General features: G+C 43.1%; 1 protein-coding gene across 5 annotated transcripts in view; it reads right to left on the bottom strand.

Moving 5' to 3' along the window:
• Positions 1-20,232, bottom strand: part of LOC115160691 (formin-like protein 2) — a 69,907-nt gene extending 49,675 nt beyond the window's left edge. For 3 of the 5 annotated variants that reach the window (XM_029710951.1, XM_029710953.1, XM_029710952.1), the window contains exon 1: positions 19,658-19,771. In XM_029710951.1, coding sequence (XP_029566811.1) covers positions 19,658-19,771 — 114 coding nt within the window. Of the gene's footprint in view, positions 1-19,657 lie in introns of all 5 variants that reach the window. The other 2 variants (XM_029710950.1, XM_029710949.1) reach the window with 1 other exon arrangement.
• Positions 20,233-21,562: the final 1,330 nt, after the last annotated feature.

Genomic DNA, 21,562 nt, shown 5'->3' with positions numbered 1-21,562 from the left:
GAAAACGTATGTAAATAAGGTATTTCTGTTTAAAATGTTTCATACATTTGGTAACATTTAAAAAAAAACTGTTTTCGCTTTGTCATTATGGGGTATTGTGTGTAAAAGTCAAGGGGTCTGAATACTTTCCGAAGGCACTGTAAATGTCTTCTTATGTAACCATAGAAATGTGCACATTCAAGATAGCATGCAAAGGTCACAGGTCTCTGGAGATCATCACAATTGCTGTACCAATTTGCACAGAATCTCGAACAGCATTGATCACTTGCACTATGTACACTCTTAGAAAAAAAAGGTTCCAAAATGGTTCTGCGGCTGTCCCCATAGAATAACCCTTTTTGGTTCCAGGTAGAACTCTTTTGGGTTCTATGTAGAACCCTCTGTGTAAAGAGTTCTACATGAAACCCAAACGGGTTCTACCTGGAACCAAAAGAGGTTCTTCAAAGGGTTATCCTATGGGGACAGCCAAAGAACCCTTTTAGGTTCGAGATAACACCTTTTTTTTCTAAGAGTGTACTTTTAATGTCATCTCAAGTCCAACGCACGTCATTTGGTTGTGCTATTAGATGAAGCACAGTGATAACACATTAAGTTGTATAAATATAAAATATCTCACATTGTATTCACACATAAGACATTTAGATGACAACTAAACCCCAAAATTTGATATCGTTTTTTCCATTGGAATTTGGTTGTGCTTTTAGATGGTTGAAAGCATACTGATAACGCATTGGGAATTCAACAAACTTCTGCCTGTCTTTTTGAGAAGGTGAATAACGTTTGAAATCTCATTGATTAACGTCTCAACCAAATATTACCCAAATTTCCACACTGAAATGACGTGGCGTGCTCAGTGGGAATGGCCTTGCGCTCACAGTGGAGTAGACTAGGCCTACATTAGCAAAGAAGTAAGCTAGATATAGTCTGGCTGTAGGGTAAAAAGGCCATAGACTTAATTTACTGTCATTTAGCCTACTGTAACCTGACTTTTTCAAAAAATGTTGTACTGTAATTTTGCTTCGAAGCAGAGGTATGGAAAATGAAGGAAATATTTGCTTAAATGGTCTGGGATTATTTGATAGAGCCAGTCACCATTTTGTATACCGTCAGAAGTAAAAATCTTTGATAGCATATAAATCCTTGGAATCAAAATGGCAACACTAGACAACATAGCCTCTGGTGCCAGGACACAGATTCTAATTTATCTGAATGACCTCAGTGTAAAATGTTTTCCCCTGTTTTAAGAGAGCTTGAAGCATGGTTGGCTTTAATCACACAGTTGAACTTCAGATAAAGTTCAGCTAGAACATAAAACAACTCCAAATGACAAAACAGAAAACACCAACACTTTTACATAAGACAGTCTAAACAGTGTCTCATACGGTGCCGTTTCAAACAGCTGTCACCTTGGACTGTGTACAGAACTACTCCATGAAGCAGTTTACTTCAGAGGCAGAGTAACAACCGTGAGCCTCCTCTCCTATTGTTGTGGGCCTGTTGTTGTGCCAGTAGGGCTGGACTGGGCCACACTGAAGACTGGCTGTAACTGGCTGTGCTCAACATAAAGGAGGCAAGCTGGACCATGTCTAACTTGCCTCACCCTACACCTGCTCATTACGCTAGGGTAGATCAACAGCTAAGAAAGAACCAATACAAACGACTGCAAAAGACTGCCTTTCTAGACTCAATCATTAAATCAAACAAAAAATGTAATCACATTATATTTGTCACATGCGCCGAATACAACAGGTGTAGTAGACCTTACCATGAAATGCTTACTTACAAGCCCTTAACCAACAATGCAGTTCAAGAAATAGAGTTAAGAACAAATTTACTAAATAACCTAATGTGAAATATATATAAACTCAGTAAAAAAAGAACGTCCCTTTTTCAGGACCCTGTATTTCAAAGATAATTCGTAAAAATCCAAATAACTTCACAGATCTTCATTGTAAAGGGTTTAAACACTGTTTCCCATGCATGTTCAATGAACCATAAACAATTAATGAACATGCACCTGTGGAACGGTCGTTAATAGAGGTCGACCGATTAGGATTTTTCATCGCCGATACCGATTATTGGAGGACCCACAAAAAAAAAGCCGGTGCCGATTAATCTGCCGATTTTTGTTTATATATATTTGTAATAATGACAATTACAACAATACTGAATAAACAATGAACACTTTTATTTTAACTTAATATAATACATAAATAAAATCTATTTAGTCTCAAATAAATAATGAAACATGTTCAATTTGGTTTAAATAATGCAAAAACACAGTGTTGGAGAAGAAAGTAAAAGCGCAAAATGTGCCATGTAAAAAAGCTAACGTTTAAGTTCCTTGCTCAGAACATGAGAACATATGAAAGCTGGTGGTTCCTTTTAACATGAGTCTTCAGTATTTCCAGTTAAGAAATTTTAGGTTGTAGTTATTATAGGAATTATAGGACTATTTCTCTCTATACCATTTGTATTTCATAGACCTTTGACTATTGGATGTTCTTATAGGCACTATGGTATTGCCTGCCTAATCTCGGGAGTTGATAGGCTTGAAGTCATAAACAGCACTGTGCTTCATGCATTGCGAAAATCTGCTGGCAAACGGAGGAAAGTGCGGTTTGAATTAATGTTTACGAGCCTGCTGCTGCCTACCACCACTCAGTCGGACTGCTCTATCAAATATCAAATCATAAACTTAATTATAATATAATAAACACACGGAAATACGAGCCTTAGGTCATTAATATGGTCAAATCCGGAAACTATCATTTCGAAAACAAAGTGTTTATTCTTTCAGTGAAATACGGAACCGTTCCGTATTTTATCGAACGGGTGGCAACCCTAAGTCTAAATATTGCTGTTACATTGCACAACCTTCAATGCTATGTCATAATTATGTAAAATTCTGGCAAATTAATTACGGTCTTTGTTAGGAAGAAATGGTCTGACTCTGCTTACACTGAATGCAAGAGAAGTGACACAGTTTCAGGCACCGCATTGGTTATATGCAACGCAGGACAAGCTAGTTAAACTAGTAATATCATCAACCATGTGTAGTTAACTAGTGATTATGTTAAGATTGATTGTTTTTTATAAGATAAGTTTAATGCTAGCTAGCAACTTACCATGGCTCCTTGCTGCCTGCACTCGTGTAACAGGTGGTCAGTCTGCTACGCAGTCTCCTCGTGGATTGCAATATAATTGGCCATAATCGGTGTCCAAAAATGCCAATTACCGATTGTTATGAAAACTTGAAATCGGCCCTAATTAATCGGCCATTCCGATTAATCGGTCGACCTCTAGTCGTTAAGACACTAACAGCTTACAGACGGTAGGCAATTAAGGTCACAGTTATGAAAACTTAGGACACTAAAAAGGCTTTTCTACTGACTCTGAAAAACACAAAAGAAAGATGCCCAGGGTCCCGCTCATCTGCGTGAACATGCCGTAGGCATGCTGCAAGGAGGCATGAGGACTGCAGATGTGGCCAGGGCAATAAATTGCAATGTCGGTACTGTGTAACACCTAAGACAGCGCTAGTGGCAGACCACGTGTAACAACACCTGCACAGGATCGGTACATCCGAACATCCCACCTGCGGGACAGGTACAAGATGGCAACAACAACTGTCCGAGTAACACCAGGAACGTACAATCCCTCTATCAGTGCTCAGACTGTCCGCAATAGGCTGAGAGAGGCTGGACTGAGGGCTTGTAGGCCTGTTGTAAGGCAGGTCCTCACCAAACATCACCGGCAACAACGTCGCCTATGGGCTAAAACCCACCGTCGCTGGACCAAACAGGACTGGCAAAAAGTGCTCTTCGCTGACAGAGTCGCGGTTTTGTCTCACCAGGGGTGATGGTCGGATTCGCGTTTATCGTCAAAGGAATGAGCATTACACCAAGGCCTGTACTCTGGAGCAGGATCGATTTGGAGGTGGAGGGTCCGTCATGGTCTGGGGCGGTGTGTCACAGCATCCTCGGACTGAGCTTGTTGTCATTGCAGGCAATCTCAACGCTGTATGTTACAGGGGACATTCTCCTCCCTCATGTGGTACCCTTCCTGCAGGCTCATCCTGACATGACCCTCCAACATGACAATGCCACCAGCCATACTGCTCGTTCTGTGCGTGATTTCCTACAAGACAGGAATGTCAGTGTTCTGCCATGGCCAGCGAAGAGCCTGGATCTCAATCCCATTGAGCACCTCTGGGACCTGTTGGATCGGAGGGTGAGGGCTAGGGCCATTCCCCCCAGAAATGTCCTTGGTGGAAGAGTGGGGCAAAATCTCACAGCAAGAACTGGCAAATCTGGTGCAGTCCATGAGGAGGAGATGCACTGCAGTACTTAATGCAGCTGGTGGCCACACCAGATACTGACTGTTACTTTTGATTTTGATCCCCCCTTTGTTCAGGGACACATTATTCAATTTCTGTTAGTCACGTCTGTGGAACTTGTTCAGTTTATGTCTCAGTTGTTGAATCTTGTTATGTTCATACAAATTTTTACACATGTTAAGTTTTCTGAAAATAAACGTAGTTGACAGTGAGAGGACGTTTCTTTTTTTGCTGAGTTTATATCAAAAAGTAACACAAAAAAATGTGCGGGGGTACACGTTAGTCGAGGTAATTTGTAAAGTGACTATGCATCGATAATAAACAGCAAGCAGCAGCAGTGTAAAAACAAAGGGGGGGGGGGGGGGGGGGTCAATGTAAATAGTCCGGGTGGCCATTTGATTAATTGTTCAGCAGTCCTAAGGCTTGTGTGCACTTTACAAAAACAACTCAGCAGCACTGGTTAGGTCTAGAAGTTTGGTTTGAATGAATGTGTGAGTGATTGAATTTACAACTATTTAAACTAATTTCAATTACTAGGCTATAGCTTAGGCTACAAGATTTGCTAACTTGGTGATTTATGCCTACCTATACAGTAGCCTAACACTCTAACATCTCTACAGCCCACGCAAAAGCATGGTATAAAATGAAACATTATCCAAAACCATCACCAAGGCGCAAATGCCCAAATTGAATTGAGCACAACAACAACGATTGCAGTCCCCAACGGTTTCGACCCAACGCTTCTTGCACACAGCCAAAAGGCTGGTTCCCACACAACCAGATGATTCTGTGCCAGCGGAGGGAGCGAGGCTTTCAAGCTCTGCTGCCTGCCTGCAGTGTAGGCTTTAAAAAGCACATCACACACCACAGCAGCCTAAGACTTGTGACGGGTTTGAATGGCCAATGTGCCTCTGGCTGGATCACTAGCCCTACTACTTCTCACCAGTAACAGTTTAGTGTTCCTCGCTGCCACGGCTAATTAGGGACTTTAGTTCGGCAGCATCCTGGACTTCCGACACAACGTTGCCTGTTGCCTCTCAATCAATCCCCTGAACGACCCAGCACCCCCAGTGATGGGAGTGATGGGGACGGAAGCAGCCCCAGCCTCAACACTGTGGACGGAGCTGGCCCCTGGACCCGGAAGGAACAGCCACAAGCCTAGCTGCCTGCCGGTCTGGGGTTAGTGCCAGGCTCCATCCTCCTACAGAATAAAGAGCAGCTTTGTTCCCCAGCTACTGTTAGCCCTCTGCTGCATAGAGAATACCCATTGTTCTGCTCTTTTAATGCAGAGTCAGCATGAAAAATGCAAAGAATGCTGGCTACTCATTTATTTCTTCTTTACCTCTGTTTGCATTTATTTTCTCAAAAGATATACTGAGCGGCCAAAGAGAAAGGTAGGATACTTTAAAAAGGCTAATTGAGAATACGCCTAGCTGGCTGACCAAGGATGCTTGAATTGAAAAAAGTAACTTTTTCAAACTGTAGCCCACATTTACCAAAATGGAGTAATTCGCAGATCATGGTCCTTTGGCTGCCTTTAAGCAAAGTGGCTTATATGTCATCTGGTCAGACTATTGAGAAGTCTATAACAAAAGCTAAGCCCTTAGCCCCATATGGCATTTAAGCAAGTCCCAAAAACTGCCTCAAACTTCTCTGCCTCCCTGGCAAGCCAGGGTATACAGCAAAGCCTAAATGAAGATCCATCACTGTTTTAACATGGTGAACACAATATTTCCATGAGAGGCCAGTGGTTACTTGAAGCAGAGGAAAAGCAACATAGACCTACTAGACTACATTTTTGCTGTATCGTGTCACCTTCCTGTGTTCTCATGTGAAGCATACACATTACATGTGACTCACATACTCTAGGGTAGATTGATGATTTCCCAATGGTTTAGATCAGGGATGGGCAACTGCTTGCCTTTAAGGCACCCGGATCACTTTCCCTTTTTAAAAAAAAATGTTTTTAGGGAAATCAATCGGGGTCTCAACTTACTGTTGTGAGTTAGAATAGTAGAATACGCAAGGTATAATTTTGAAATGTGGTTGTATATCAGCAGTTTTTCTCTCATTATGTCGGCCAGCTATCTACACTTGTAGTTATCATGGTCTAATTACTAACCGGAAGGCCCCCATTGATCATCAGATATCATATTAAAAACTGCAAACATTTGTCTCCATCCTATGTCAAAATGTGTAGAATTGCAGGAAATTAGCTGTAAAACTGCACATGTTTCTGTCCGCCCCATGGCAAAATGTGTAAAATAGCAGCGAACTTACCTTGAACAGATTTTTTTTTTTATAATCGGGGCATAATGTGTAGAATTGAAATGACGTAAATGAATTGCAGGAAATGATCAAATGTTTTCTCTTCGTTGTCAAGAGGGGGGCCATTAAAATGCTTTGCTTGCAAGGTGGGGGTGGAAGTGGGGGGGGGGGGGTAACAACATTTAGCTTAGGGCTTCCAAAAGGCTAGGGCTAGCTCTGACTGCATGTGTGGGTATGGATGTGGGTACGCAGACGCGCAAGCCACTGCGGCCCCTCTTGGTGAGTTTAGATTTTTTGGGTGGCCCCCACGCACATCAAAGTTGCCCATCCCTGGTTTAGATAATAACCATCACAAGTAGGGGACATTCTAAAGACACAAAAGCCATTTTGTTTTGATTCCCTTTACTGATTTGCTAATTGTTTGAGTCATGCTTGATGAGAAATTAAACACAGTTAAATCAGTTGAGAAACAAATTCAAATGTACATCACTTGCCCTTCAGGAGAAAATGTCAACCTTGTTATGTTTAGGAAACAGGAAAACACATGATTTCCAAACCTCTAGTCTAGTGCGACCCATCTCTTTAATTCTTTCATATGTCGAAACAGCCAACAGTCATGTCATGGGTGCTATGGCAACCAGGTAAGAACTCACAGACATGCTCCTGAGTGAAAGAGAATACTAAATGCCAAGCATGTTCCCATAAAAAGTCCACATTTTGTATGAAAACAGTGCCTTACAGTGTAATGAGCCGTCTTCGTCATACTTACAAGAACAGAGGGGCTAGCCAGTGATCAATGGAGGGACATTCAGTATGACAGAGTTCACTAGAAAATACAAGAAACTATGGCAATGCAAGCAACTACAGCAAGGGACAAAGCAGACTGTGCCGAAAGTTACATTAGATAGTCAAAGTATAATTGGCTACACTGTTCATGAAGTGACAAATAGGCATATATACAGTACCAGTCAAAAGTTTGGACACACCTACTCAATCAAGGGTTTTTCTTTACTTTTTATATTTTCTACATTGTAGAATAATAGTGAAGACATCAAAACTATGAAATAACACATATGGAATCATGTAATAACCATAAGTGTTAAACAAATCAAAATATATATTACATTTACATTTACATTTAAGTCATTTAGCAGACGCTCTTATCCAGAGCGACTTACAAATCGGTGCATTCACCTTATGATATCCAGTGGAACAACCACTTTACAATAGTGCATCTAAATCTTTTGGGGCGGGGGGGGGGTTAGAAGGATTACTTTATCCTATCCCAGGTATTCCTTAAAGAGGTGGGTTTTCAGGTGTCTCCGGAAGGTGGTGATTGACTCCGCTGTCCTGGCGTCGTGAGGGAGCTTGTTCCACCATTGGGGTGCCAGAGCAGCGAACAGTTTTGACTGGGCTGAGCGGGAACTGTGCTTCCTCAGAGGTAGGGAGGCGAGCAGGCCAGAGGTGGATGAACGCAGTGCCCTTGTTTGGGTGTAAGGCCTGATCAGAGCCTGAAGGTACGGAGGTGCCGTTCCCCTCACAGCTCCGTAGGCAAGCACCATGGACTTGTAGCGGATGCGAGCTTCAACTGGAAGCCAGTGGAGAGAGCGGAGGAGCGGGGTGACGTGAGAGAACTTGGGAAGGTTGAACACCAGACGGGCTGCGGCGTTCTGGATGAGTTGTAGGGGTTTAATGGCACAGGCAGGGAGCCCAGCCAACAGCTAGTTGCAGTAATCCAGACGGGAGATGACAAGTGCCTGGACTAGGACCTGCACCGCTTCCTGTGTGAGGCAGGGTCGTACTCTGCGAATGGTGTAGAGCATGAACCTACAGGATATATGTTTTTGAGATTCTTAAAAGTAGCCACCCTTGATGACAGCTCTGCACACTCTTGGCATTCTCTCAACCAGCGTCACCTGGAATGCTTTTCCAACAGTCTTGAAGGAGTTCCCACATATGCTGAGCACTTGTTGGCTGCTTTTCCTTCACTCTGCGATCCAATTCATCCCAAATCATCTCAATTGGGTTGAGGTTGGGTGATTGTGGAGGCCAGGTCATCTGATGCAGCACTCCATCACTCTCCTTCTTGGTCAAATAGCCCTTACACAGCCTGGAGGTGTGTTTTGGGTCATTGTCCTGTTGAAAAAAAAGGATAGTCCTTCTAACCCCAAACCAGATGGGATGGCATATTACTGCAGAATGCTATGGTAGCCGTGCTGGTTTAGTGTGCCTTGAATTCTAAATAAATCACTGACAGTGTCACCAGCAAAGCACCCCCACACCATCACACCTCCTCCATGCTTCACGGTGGGAACCACACATGCAGAGATCATTCGTTCAACTACTCTGCATCTCAAAATCTAAAATTTGGACTCATCAGACCAAAGGACAGATTTCCACCGGTCTAAAGTCCATTGCTCGTGTTTCTTGGCCCAATCAAGTCTCTTCTTATTATTGGTATCCTTTAATAGTGGTTTCGTTGCAGCAATTCGACCATGAAGCCCTGATTCACGCAGTCTCCTCTGAACAGTTGACGTTGAGATGTCTCTGTTACTTGAACTGTGAAGCATTTATTTGGGTTGCAATCTGAGGTGTAGTTAACTCTAATGAACTTATCCTCTGCAGCAAAGGTAACTCTGGGTCCTTTCTTTCTTGTAGCGGTCCTCTTGAGAGTCAGTTTTATCATAGTGCTTGATGGTTCTTGTGACTGCACTTGAAGAAACTTTCAAAGTTCTTGAAATTGGCCGGATTGACTGACCTTCACGCATTAAAGTAATGACGGACTGTCGTTTCTCTTTGCTTATTTGAGCTGTTCTTGCCATACTATGGACTTGGTCTTTTATCAAGTAGGGCTATCTTCTGTATACCACCCCTACCTTGTCACAACACAACCTGTTAATTGAATTCTAGATGACTACCTCATCAAATCAAATCAAATTGTATTAGTCACATATGCCAAATACAACAGCCGTAGACCTTACAGTGAAATGCTTATTTACGAGCCCCTAACCAACAATGCAGTTAAATATATATATTTCTTAAACGAATAAGGATAAGAAGTAACAACTAATTAATGAGCAGCAGTAAAATAACAATAGCAAGACTATATAAAGGGGGGTACCAGTACAGAGTCAATGTGCGGGGCCACCGATTAGTCAAGGTAATTTAAGTAATATGTACATGTAGGTAGAGTTCTTAAAGTGACTATGCATAGATCATAACAACAGAGAGTAGTAGCGGTGTAAAAGAGGGGCAATGCAAATAGTCTGGGTAGCCATTTGATTAGATGTTCAGCAGTCTTATGGCTTGGGGGTAGAAGCTGTTTAGAAGCCTCTTGGACCTAGACTTGAGGCTCCGGTACCGCTTGCCGTGCGGTAGCAGAGAGAACAGTCTAACTAGGGTGGCTGGAGTCTTTGACAATTTTTAGGGCCTTCCTCTGACACCGCCTGGTATAGAGGTCCTGGATGGCAGGAAGCTTTGCCCCAGTGATGTACTGGGCCATTCACACTACCCTCTGTAGTGCCTTGCGGTCGAAGGCCGAGCAGTTGCCATACCAGGCGGTGAGTGAGGATGCTCTCGATAGTGCAGCTGTAGAACCTTTTGAGGATCTGAGGACCCATGCCAAATCTTTTCAGTCTCCTGAGGGGGAATAGGTTTTGTCATGCCCTCTTCACGACTGTCTTGGTGTGCTTGGACCATGTTAGCTTGTTGGTGATGTGGACACCAAGGAACTTGAAGCTCTCAACCTGCTCCACTACAGCCTCGACGATGAGAATGGGGGTGTGCTCGGTCCTTTTTCTTGTAGTCCACAATCATCTCCTTTGTCTTGATCACGTTGAGGGAGAGGTTGTTGTCCTGGCATCACACGGCCAGGGCTCTGATCTCCTCCCTATAGGCTGTCTCATCGTTGTCGGTGATCAGGCCTACCACTGTTGTGTCATCTGCAAACTTAATGAAGCTGGTTGAGAGAATGCCAAGCGTGTGCAAAGCTGTCATCAAGGCAAAATTGAAGAATCTCAAATATAAAATATATTTTGATTTGTTTAACACTTTTTTGGTTACTACATGATTCCATACAGTATGTGTTATTTCATAGTTTTGATGTCTTCACTATTATTCCATATTGTAGGAAATAGTCCAGATTAAGAAAAACCCTGAAATGAGGTGTCCAAACATTTTGACTGGTACTGTACATTGTCTGCTCATGTAGACCTCAAGTGCCATTCAACTGCAATGCTGTTAAGTGGATGGTGGGGCTCTTGAGCCACAATAGCTCTGGTCCAGGGAGTCGTTCGGTCGAACGACTACGAGAGCACACCCGAACGACACCCTGGACCAGAGCTAGAGCCACAATTGACTCAGAGCGAATAGGAAAGGTGCTAAAACAAAGCCTTATCAGCAGATACACTTTCAGTCAAGTGTAGCAGCCGCAAGGAAGGTACTTTAGGCTACTTGAGGAGCTTGTCATGGAAACTGGATTCCAAGTTTCTTTTTTTACTCTGAAAACCGCAATCGGCTAATGAATCTCTAGGCAACTGTCTACTCACTATTATTGTACATTTAATGTATAGTATTCAACCACTGTAAACTTCTTAATCCAGTCATTACCCAACGGTTACTATTGTACATATTGTGGTGGTAGTGTGATATTTGGGGATGCTTTGCTGCCTCAGGACCTGGATGACTTGCCTTAATAGAAGGAACCATGAATTCTGCTCTGTATCAGATAATTCTACAGGAGAATGTCAGGTCATCCGTCTGTGAGCTGAAGCTGAAGCACAGCTGGGTCACGCAGCAAGAGAATGATCCAAAACACACAATGAAGTCTACATGAAAATGGCAACAAAAAATACGTTTTGGGAGTTTTGGAATGGCCTAGTCAAAGTCCAGCCCTAATCCCAATTAAGATGCTGTGGCAGGACTTGAAATGAGCAGTTCATGCTTGAAACCCCACAAATGTTGCTGAGTTAAAGCAGTTACGCACGGAAGAGTGGGCCAAAATTCCTTCACAGCAACATGAGAGACTGATCAACTACTACAGGAGTCATTGCAGCTAAAGGTGACACAACGAATTATTGAGTGTGAGGGGGCAATTACTTTTTCACACAGAGGCAATGCGTGTTGCATTACTTTATTTCTGAAATAAATATATAATTGTTGTGTTATTTGTTCACTCAGGTTTCATTTATCTAATATTAGGTTTTGGTTGAAGATCTGATTGCGATATAGGCTATCAGGCTATTGCTATTCAGGCTATTGCGATATAGGCTATCATAAATAAGAATATCCCGATACTGTATTTATTTATTCTCCCCATCACTAATCGGCCATATGGCCTATTCACACTAAATATACATTTTCACAGCGAGAAACTATTAGAGCGAAAGGATTAAGTTTACAAGTAAAAACAGCCCTTATAGCAAAAACATGTTATTGGAAATTAAATTCACACTATTTAATCAAATCTACATGGAAGATTACAAGTCTGTAGCCTAAGCTTATAATGGACATTTACATTATACTTGTTTCTCTCCCTGGTCAAGGTCGCATGTGAAATACTTTGCCTTATCTTGACGGAGGCCTTGCGGAGGCCTTGCATGTCTAGTTTAAATCTCAGCCGTCGCTTCAAGTCCCCTACAGCAGCTGTATCAATGGAAGGCAATTTGCTTTGCAAGGGGAAACAGTTAGGCTTAGTGGAATCAGCCAGCAGCAAGCCTTGAATTTTCCAGGAAAAGCCTACCTGTAGTGCACTAAATCTGTTCTCAATGTTGACTCTATTCTTATGATTAGAGTACAAGTACAAATACACTCAGTGGCCAGTTTATTAAGTACACCACCCGTTCATGAAAATGGTTCGCTCCTACAGACAGTGAGTCACGTGGCCGTGGCCTGCTATATAAAGCAGACACGCATTCAGTTACTGTTAGATTTTGAGCAACTGTTTACCTTTATTTAACTAGGCAAGTCAGTTATGAACAAATTCTTATTTTCAATGAGGACCTAGGAACAGTGGGTTAACTGCCTTGTTCAGGGGCAGAACAACAGATTTTTACCTTGTCAGCTCGGGGATTTGATCTTGCAACCTTTCGGTTACTGGCCCAACGCTCTACCCACAAGGCTACCTGCCGCCCTACCTGAGCATGGTATGATCGTCGGTGCCAGAAATGGCCAGCCACCTGGGCTTTTCACGCACAACAATGTCTATGGTTTACCGAGAATGGTGTGACAAACAAATAACATCCAGTCAGTGGCAGTCCTGTGAGTCAGGATTTGGCGTAAGCAGCAAGACTCCATTGACCACATCCTGCCAGTACAGGCTGGTGGCGGTGGTGTAATGGTGTGAGGAATGTTATCCTGGCACACGTCTGGTTCCTTGATACCAATTGAGCAACGTTTGAATGCCACAATTTGCCCCAAAGAATTCAAGCTGTTCTTGAGGCAAAGGGGGGTCTGACCGGGTACTAGATGGGTGTACCTAATAAACTGTAGACTGAGTGTACATTCCATTATTCCACAAATCCACTCAAATTGTCAGCTGAGCATGGAGAGGTCAATGCTTTCATGTAGTCAAATACCTCCCAAACTTGTTTATTCCACCTGGTTTCTTAATGTAGGAGTTAGCCAGGCCACACCAGCTACCCAGCTACCCTCTAGATGGCTAATGTTCAGATTAAGTGGGAGCTGTTATGTAAACATGTTCTAATTAAAATAAAAATGCATTTGGAAAATTAACTGTAAAGCCCAGTTCAGATACAACAACCGACATGAAATGAGACAAGATACAATTAGCTGGTTTTGGAATGTTGTGTTGTACAACTGGTTGACTAAAGACGGGTCACACGGGGCATTCTGATCAAGAAGGTGAGACGTGCTGTTAAGACCGTTTGCATGGTAACGGCGTCTTTATAATCGACGACATGAAACTTTGAAACAACGTTGGCACTTGTTGTAGCAAGGTGCTTCAGCGAACTTGAGCGTCATGAAATACACACGCACCAGAAACAGGGTACACTTTGTGACTTGTCAGATGAATGTCAGGAAGCTAGGTTAGCTATGTGCAGCAATATAGCTAGCTAGCTCTCTGTTTGGCTAGCTACCTACTTGGCTGAACACAGAGCATTAGTGCACTGTTCTCTGATTGGCTAAATAAATCTGAGACTAAAGATATGACGTTGAATCTTGGAAGTGGAAATTGTTAAAAGTCGACCTCGTGCATAGAGTTGTATGGTTTATTTAACTTTGCAATCATTGGTTTTTGTTTGAAATATATTGTAACGACCCTGGGTTTATAAGCGCGGAAATCGACTCTGCCGGACGAGCATGCTTTTGCGGCACAGTCGATAGCGCGCCGGACTTCGGGCTTTGAAGGTCGAGGGTTCGAGACCTGCTCCCTGCCTGTTCATTACATTGGTGTCAGAAGTGATCGGACCTTGCATCCACGACAGTGCGTGTGCTTGGCCGGTGAGCGCGTTCCTGTAAGACGTAGAGTCGCAAGCTAGCGCGAGGACGCGCTCTTTGAAAGGAGGGAGTAGTGTAACGACCCTGGGTTTATAAGCGCGGATATCCACTCTGCCGCTCGAGCATGCTTTTGCGGCACAGTCGATAGCGCGCCGGACTTCGGGCTTGAAGGTCGAGGGTTCGAGACCTGCTCCCTGCTGTTTCATTACAATATTTTAAAGTGTCAAATCTGAGTCTAGCATCATTCTGTTACCGTGGCTATTTAAAATACCTTGTATAGGATGGCAGGTAGCCTAACGGTTAAGAGCATTGGGCCAGTAACCAAAAGGTCGCTGGTTTGAATCCCTGAGCCGACTTGGTGAAAAATCTGTTGATGTATCCTTGAGCAAGCCACTTAAACCTAGTTGCTCTGGACAAGAATGTCTGCTAAATTACTCAAAAGTAAATGTACATATATAAGCCACCGCAATATAGCATTGCTGTTTTTAAAGTGATATTTTCTGAAAAAAGGTAATTAAATCAAATCAAAGTTTATTTGTCACGTGCGCCGAATACAACAGGTGTAGACCTTACAGTGAAATGCTTACTTACAGGCTCTAACCAATAGTGCAAAAGAGGTATTAGGTGAATAATAGGTAAGTAAAGAAATAAAAACAACAGTAAAAAGACAAAAACAGTAGCGAGGCTATTTACAGTAGCGAGGCTATAAAAGTAGCGAGGCTACATACAGACACCGGTTAGTCAGGCTGATTAAGGTAGTATGTAGATATGGTTAAAGTGACTATGCATATATGATGAACAGAGAGTAGCAGTAGCGTAAAAGAGGGGTTGGCGGGTGGTGGGTGGCGGGACACAATGCAGATAGCCCAGTTAGCCAATGTGCGGGAGCACTGGTTGGTCGGGCCAATTGAGGTAGTATGAACATACAGTGGATTTAAAAAGTCTACACACCCCAGTTAAAATGTCAGGTTTTTGTGATGTAAAATACTGAGACAAAGATAAATCATGTGAGAACGTTTTCCACCTTTAATGTGACCTATAACGTGAACAATTCAATTGAAAAACAAACTGAAATCTTTGAGGGGGAAAAAAAAATAAAATAAAAAACAATAACCTGGTTGCATAAGTGTGCACACCCTTAAACTAATACTTTGTTGAAGCACCTTTTGATTTTATTACAGCACTCAGTCTTTTTGGGTAGGAGTCTATTAGCATGGCACATCTTGATGTGGCAATATTTGCCCACTCTTCTTTGCAAAAGCGCTCCAAATCTGTCAGATTGCGAGGACATCTCCTGTGCACAGCCCTCTTCAGATCACCCCAGAGATGTTCAATTGGATTCAGGTCTGGGCTCTGGCTGGGCCATTCCAAAACGTTAATCTTCTTCTGGTGAAGCCATGCTTTCGTGGATTTGGATGTGTGCTTTGGGTCGTTGTGGTGCTGAAAGGTGAACTTCCTCTTCATCTTTCTAATGGACGCCTGAAGGTTTTGTGCCAAAATTGCCTGGTATTTGGAACTGTTCATAATTCCCTCCACCCTGACTAAGGCCCCGGTTCCAGCTGAAGAAAAACAGCCCCAAAGCATGATGCTGCCACCACCATGCTTCACTGTGGGTATGGTGTTCTTTGGGTGATGTGCAGTGTTGTTTTTGCGCCAAACATACCTTTTGGAATTATGGCCAAAAAGTTCAACCTTGGTTTCATCAGACCATAACACATTTTCCCACGTGCTTTTGGGGGACTTGATGTTTGTTTTTGCAAACTTCAGCCGGGCTTGGATGTTTTTCATTGTGAGAAAAGGCTTCCGTCTTGCCATCCTACCCCATAGCCCATTCATATGAAGAATACGGGAGATTGTTGTCACATGTAGCAAGCACACAGCCAGTACTTGCCAGAAATTCCTGCAGTTCCTTTAATGTTGCTGTAGGCCTCTTGGAAGCCTCCCTGACCCGTTTTCTTCTCGTCTTTTCATACATTTTGGAGGGACGTCCAGTTCTTGGTAATGTCTCTGTGGTGCCATATTTTCTCCACTTGATGATGACTGTCTTCACTGTGTTCCATGGTATATGTAATGCTTTGGAAATTCCTGGAATACCCTTCTCCTGACTGATATCTTTCAACAATGAGATCCCTCTGATGCTTTGGAAGCTCTCTGCGGACCATGGCTTTTGCTCTGAGATGCAACTAAGAAAATGTCAGGAAAATCCTACTAGAACAGCTGAACTTTATTTGTGATTAATCAGAGTCACTTTAAATGATGGCAGGTGTGTAATGACTTCTATTTAACATGAGTTTGAATGTGATTGGTTAATTCTCAACACAGCCACATCCACAGTTATAAGAGGGTGTGCACACTTATGCAACCAGGTTATTGTAAGGTTTTTATTTTTCATTTTCCCCCCTCGAAGATTTCAATTTGTTTTTCAATTGAATTGTTCACGTTATAGGTCACATTAACAGTAGAAAAAGTTCTGACATGATTTATCTTTGTCTCATTCTTTTACATCACAAAAACCTGGCATTTTACCGGTGTGTAGACTTTTTATATCCACTGTATGTACACGAATGTATAGTTAAAGTGACTGTGCATATATGATAAACAGAGAGTAGCAGCAGCATAAAAGAGGGCCTGGGGGGGCACACAATGCAAATAGTCCGGGTAGCCATTTGATTACCTGTTCAGGAGTCTTATGGCTTGGGGGTAAAAACTGTTGAGAAGCCTTTTTGTCCTAGACTTGGCACTCCGGTACCGCTTGCCATGCGGTAGTAGAGAGAACAGTCTATGACTGGGGTGGCTGGGGTCTTTGACAGTTTTTAGGGCCTTCCTCTGACACCGCCTTGTGTAGAGGTCCTGGATGGCAGGCAGCTTAGCCCCAGTGATGTACTGGGCCGTACGCCACTACCCTCTGTAGTCCCTTGCAGTCGGAGACCGAGCAATTGCCGTACCAGGCAGTGATGCAACCAGTCAGGATGCTCTCGATGTTGCAGCTGTAGAAAACATCTGTTTTATCAAAGAAGTAGCCTGTTTTACATAAACCCTACTTACACTGATTAAAATGATTTTGCGCGTTGGTGAAGAAAGAAATGGGCAGTGATAGCATCCAATCCGTGAAACCGTAATCCTCCTGCTGACTGCTCCTCTGCTTGTTGCAGTTTAACCCACGCTTATCAATCACTGAAGGATGCATGGTGGTATTGGATCAATCATTGAGGGGCCCAATACAGTTTTTCAACCATTAGCCTTGCAGGCTGAAGTGACACACTCATCTGAGTCACACGCTCACTCGGGCAATTCATGGCGCCGCCGACCAGCGGGCATTACTGACAATCAGCGGGGTTTAAACAGCAGTAAATAACGCTGTGCCGGTGATTAAAACGCTAAACTCGCCCAAGGCTCCATTCTAGCTGGTACTCCTTCATTCTCACATCCATCCCTCTTCGGTGAGCGACTGATCACTCCTGGTGCAACCAGACCCACTGTGTCCACTGTGTTATTTTAGCCTGTGCTTAAGGGATTCAGCAAGTAGCATTAACTAATAGGATACGTTTAGAGTATGACTCATGAGTCCATCAATGACCTTTACAGGGGAAAATAAATACAGGTAATGAGCGTGTCGGGAAAAGCTAATTGACAACTAAGTGTTTCATTGAACTCAATGATACAGTATCCTTCCTATAGTGTCGTAAAGTGGTTACATTTGGTTCCTCCAGTCTACTTTTTTAGGCTTGTTAGTTGAAAAGGAGGCCAGGCAGGCAGGCGTTCAAGCCTGGCATTCCTTGGTGTTGTTCACAGATCATGAAAAGCAGCGCCAGGTTATCCTAAAAGCAGACGGGATTAGGAAGAAGCCTTCAATCCCCTGGTAGGCCTAGGCAGTGTGACGTCAACCCTGGCTGTGTCTCAAATGGCACTCTATTCCATAGTGCACTACTTTTGACCACGGCCCATAGAGTTCTGGTCAGAAGTAGTGCATTATATAGGGAATAGGGTGCCATTTGGGACGCACACCTTACGAAAAAAATTGCCGTCAGAGTGCAGTATAACTGCAGTACACTGTAGTATAACTGTAGTTAGAATGCAGTAGAACTGCAGCAGGCTGCAATTACTGAGTCCAAAATAACACAGTCGACTGCAGTTACTGCACTTTTACTGCAGTTTCAGAACTGTTATCTTTTTTTGTTAAGGCCCCCCCTCTGGCCAGAGGTCTGCTCCCTGCCTCCCTCTCCGCCGAAACATGCAGTAATTACACCCCAACGAGAACACTGTGACATGTATTAGTGACTCCCACGTAAAAAAAAAAAAAAAAAAAAATACAATTTCTCCATTTGGTAGCCTATTAACAGTCTAAATGGCTTGGGCCAGCACCATCAGCAAACAGAGTAACAGACCATTGCCCAAGGTATAATACATTGGAAAACACAGCAACACAGAGTAAAACAGGTTTAGTTACAGCTTTTCCCTCTTCAATCAAACCGTTCCTTCTGACAGGTATGGTTGCAGGAGCTCTGAAGTCACATGGCACTGCATAACCTTCTTAGTAGGTCTGTGTTGGGCTAATTGTGTTGCATGCGGCCAGGTCCCACAACAGAGCCACCTTTTAGTGGAGTATTAGGTCTGACTACAACAATGTCTGACCCACATCTACACGACCTCACAAAACCAGGCTTTACACCCCTGAGCCCTTCACTGATCCCAGAATATCTGAACAGGCCATGTTGGGTTATGCTTAGTTTTAAAATGCTGAAACATTGCAAAAGTGTAGTATAGTAAGCAATGTATGTATTAGCTTAAAGTACAGAAAATGGAAGATTAGATTAATTGCGCAGAATTAGCCTAAATCAACGAGCTAGGTTACTCATTTTGTCAAGACAGCTAACTGTTCAAATGGTTCTTTAGTATACACAGTTGGTTAACAGATCACATTTACAGAATCAGCATAGGTACAAGTAAACCTAGCCTTGGCATATACAGGCTGATAAACACACATTCTCACTGAACACTGAATGTCCCACTCAGAAAGGCATTTTCGAATTTGCAAGATAGGGCCGATGGGGCAAACAAACAGCTGTCCTACTTAAATTGCGGAGGTTTACATATCAAATCAACAAGGGAGTAAACTTGCTGAGTAGAGTTCAGCTTCCTTCACGTGTAACTTCACCCCACCCACTAAAACAAAGGTAATTGATTTAACAGACTACCAGATAGATTATTCGATGGTGTGAGTTTTCGGATTCGTTTGCGTGACAGATTTTGTTCGTGTGGTTTTTCTACCCTCTCCCAACCATCCATTGATTATTTGACGCGATCAGTGAAGACGCATGTCAAGTAACCAAAGACAAATGTCAAAAAGACAAATAGACGTTGCAACATTTGATCTCATCTATCTCATCGTGATATTCCAACTTAGCTGCCGTAGCTAAACACAAAAGATGGAACAGGCTTGATTTGAGTTGAGAGGATGACTGAGCTGAGTAGCTAGGTAACGGTCAGACCAACACAGCTGTCGTGCCAGCGCAAAGTAGGAATGGCGAAAGACAAATGGGGAAACTTATCAGGGTTCGATAAGAAAGTACTTTGAATTATTTGTGAACATACCAAAACGATTGCGAATCTCTCCTCCAATTCACCTGGCTCCGGCATAGGCAGCTTCAGAGGCATGTTATGTCCCCTGAAATCAGTTTGTTGGTCCATACTCCCTGCGTTCCCCATGTTCCAAGCTTGGTTTTGCTGGATCACAACTACAACGTTCCACCTTCCTCCTCGACTTCAGAAATCACAGCAAGTCAACAAAAAAAAAAAAAAACGAAACAAATGTACCCAACGCGAAAGCCTCTTGTTTGCAAATATTCCTGTTTTATCCCAGCCTCACCACTTTAACAGAAAACACACGTGAGGAAATCAGCACATCACGATGGTTCCAAAGAGCCCAGTCCTCGTGAAGCATTATAATGGAATGGGGGACTTGGTGGAAACTTCAATCGAAGCAACAACCGCGCAATATTTATAGGACCAAAGAAATCTATCCATATCTTGCACAATTTCTGCTCCACTCCCATTTAGTTGTAATGACGATGGGCATGATTCAGGTTTAGGAATCCCTGTCTGTGTAGCAAGCTAATCTCTGCAGTGCTGACCAACGAATACAGTAAAGAGTCTAGTCTACTCATACGTCACCGATACACCGCACACACACACACACACACACACACAATCACATCTCTACACAATGAGCCCTTTCAGAGACAAGCCTTCTACTTGGCTTTGCCAAAAGCGTAGTTAAGGAGACGATGTTGTGTAGAGTTGCATGCAGGTAGATGCAGACCCGTTCATGGTGTATAACCTGTGTATAAGCTGTTTATAACAACCTTACTACAACCAATTTACCTAATCTAAAACACTAATTACAACCGCAATCCAAGTCCAGTATTTAAGCCTCATAGCCCCGAAGAATTAGGATAATTGGGAAATCTTAATTTACAGCCATAATAGATAGGCATAGGATAGAATATTCCCTATACTGGAGGTTGAGAGAAAAAAGGCAAAACAATCTATTAGGCCTACATCTACTACTTAGTAGAAGATATAAGACAATGTGTTGCTAACAGGGTGGAGTCCCATTGCTTTTGAGAGGATGACATCAGCTTGGGGAGAGTTTCCATGGAGAGCAGAGGTTCTCCAGATGCACAGTGGCATTACTGAACAACACAGCCTGATACAACAGAGCGTCAGTCATGTCATATTAGGGGTCAGCTGGCTACACACATCGCATCAGGGACACAAATGCAGAGAGAGGCTGACCTCATACCATTAAATGCTCCAAATCGTGTTGTTGGCGACTTACACGTTCTGACGTTCTCCTTCTCTGTTTGGTTTCTCGCCATTCAACTTTTATTATCGAGATAAGGGATTAAGCAGGATTTTTACTGGCTTGATTAAGTCAACCAAATTCACTGTCACTGACATTTTGAGGCTACAACATGGGCAAAGCATGAAAATACATTTGTGAAAAAGTACACTATATATACAAAGTATGTAGACAACCCTTAAAATTTGTGGATTCGGCTATTTCACAGCCACACCCGTTGCTGACAGGTGCATAAAATCGAGCACACCGCCATGCAATCTCCATAGACAAACATTGGCAGGAGAATGGCCTTACTGAAGAGTTCAGTGACTTTCAACGTGCCACTGTCATCGGATGCCACCATTCCAACAAGCCAGTTCGTCAAATTTCTGCCCTGGTCAACTGTAAGTGCTGTTACTGTGAAGTAGAAACGTCTAGGAGCAACAACAGCCCAGCCGCGAAGTGGTAGGCCACACAAGCTCACAGAACGGGACCGGCGAGTGCTAAAGCACATAGCACATAAAATCATCTGTCCTCGGTTGCAACACTCACTACCGAGTTCCAAACTGCCTCTGTTAGCAATGTCAGCACAAGAACTGCACACAAGCCTAAGATCACCATGCCAAGCGTCAACTGGAGTGGAGTAAAGCTCACTG

This window comes from Salmo trutta, chromosome 24, assembly GCF_901001165.1.
Source record: "Salmo trutta chromosome 24, fSalTru1.1, whole genome shotgun sequence".
Classification (NCBI taxonomy): domain Eukaryota; kingdom Metazoa; phylum Chordata; class Actinopteri; order Salmoniformes; family Salmonidae; genus Salmo; species Salmo trutta.
Note: the sequence above shows the minus strand (reverse complement) of the source record. Positions and strands in the feature narration are given on the sequence as shown.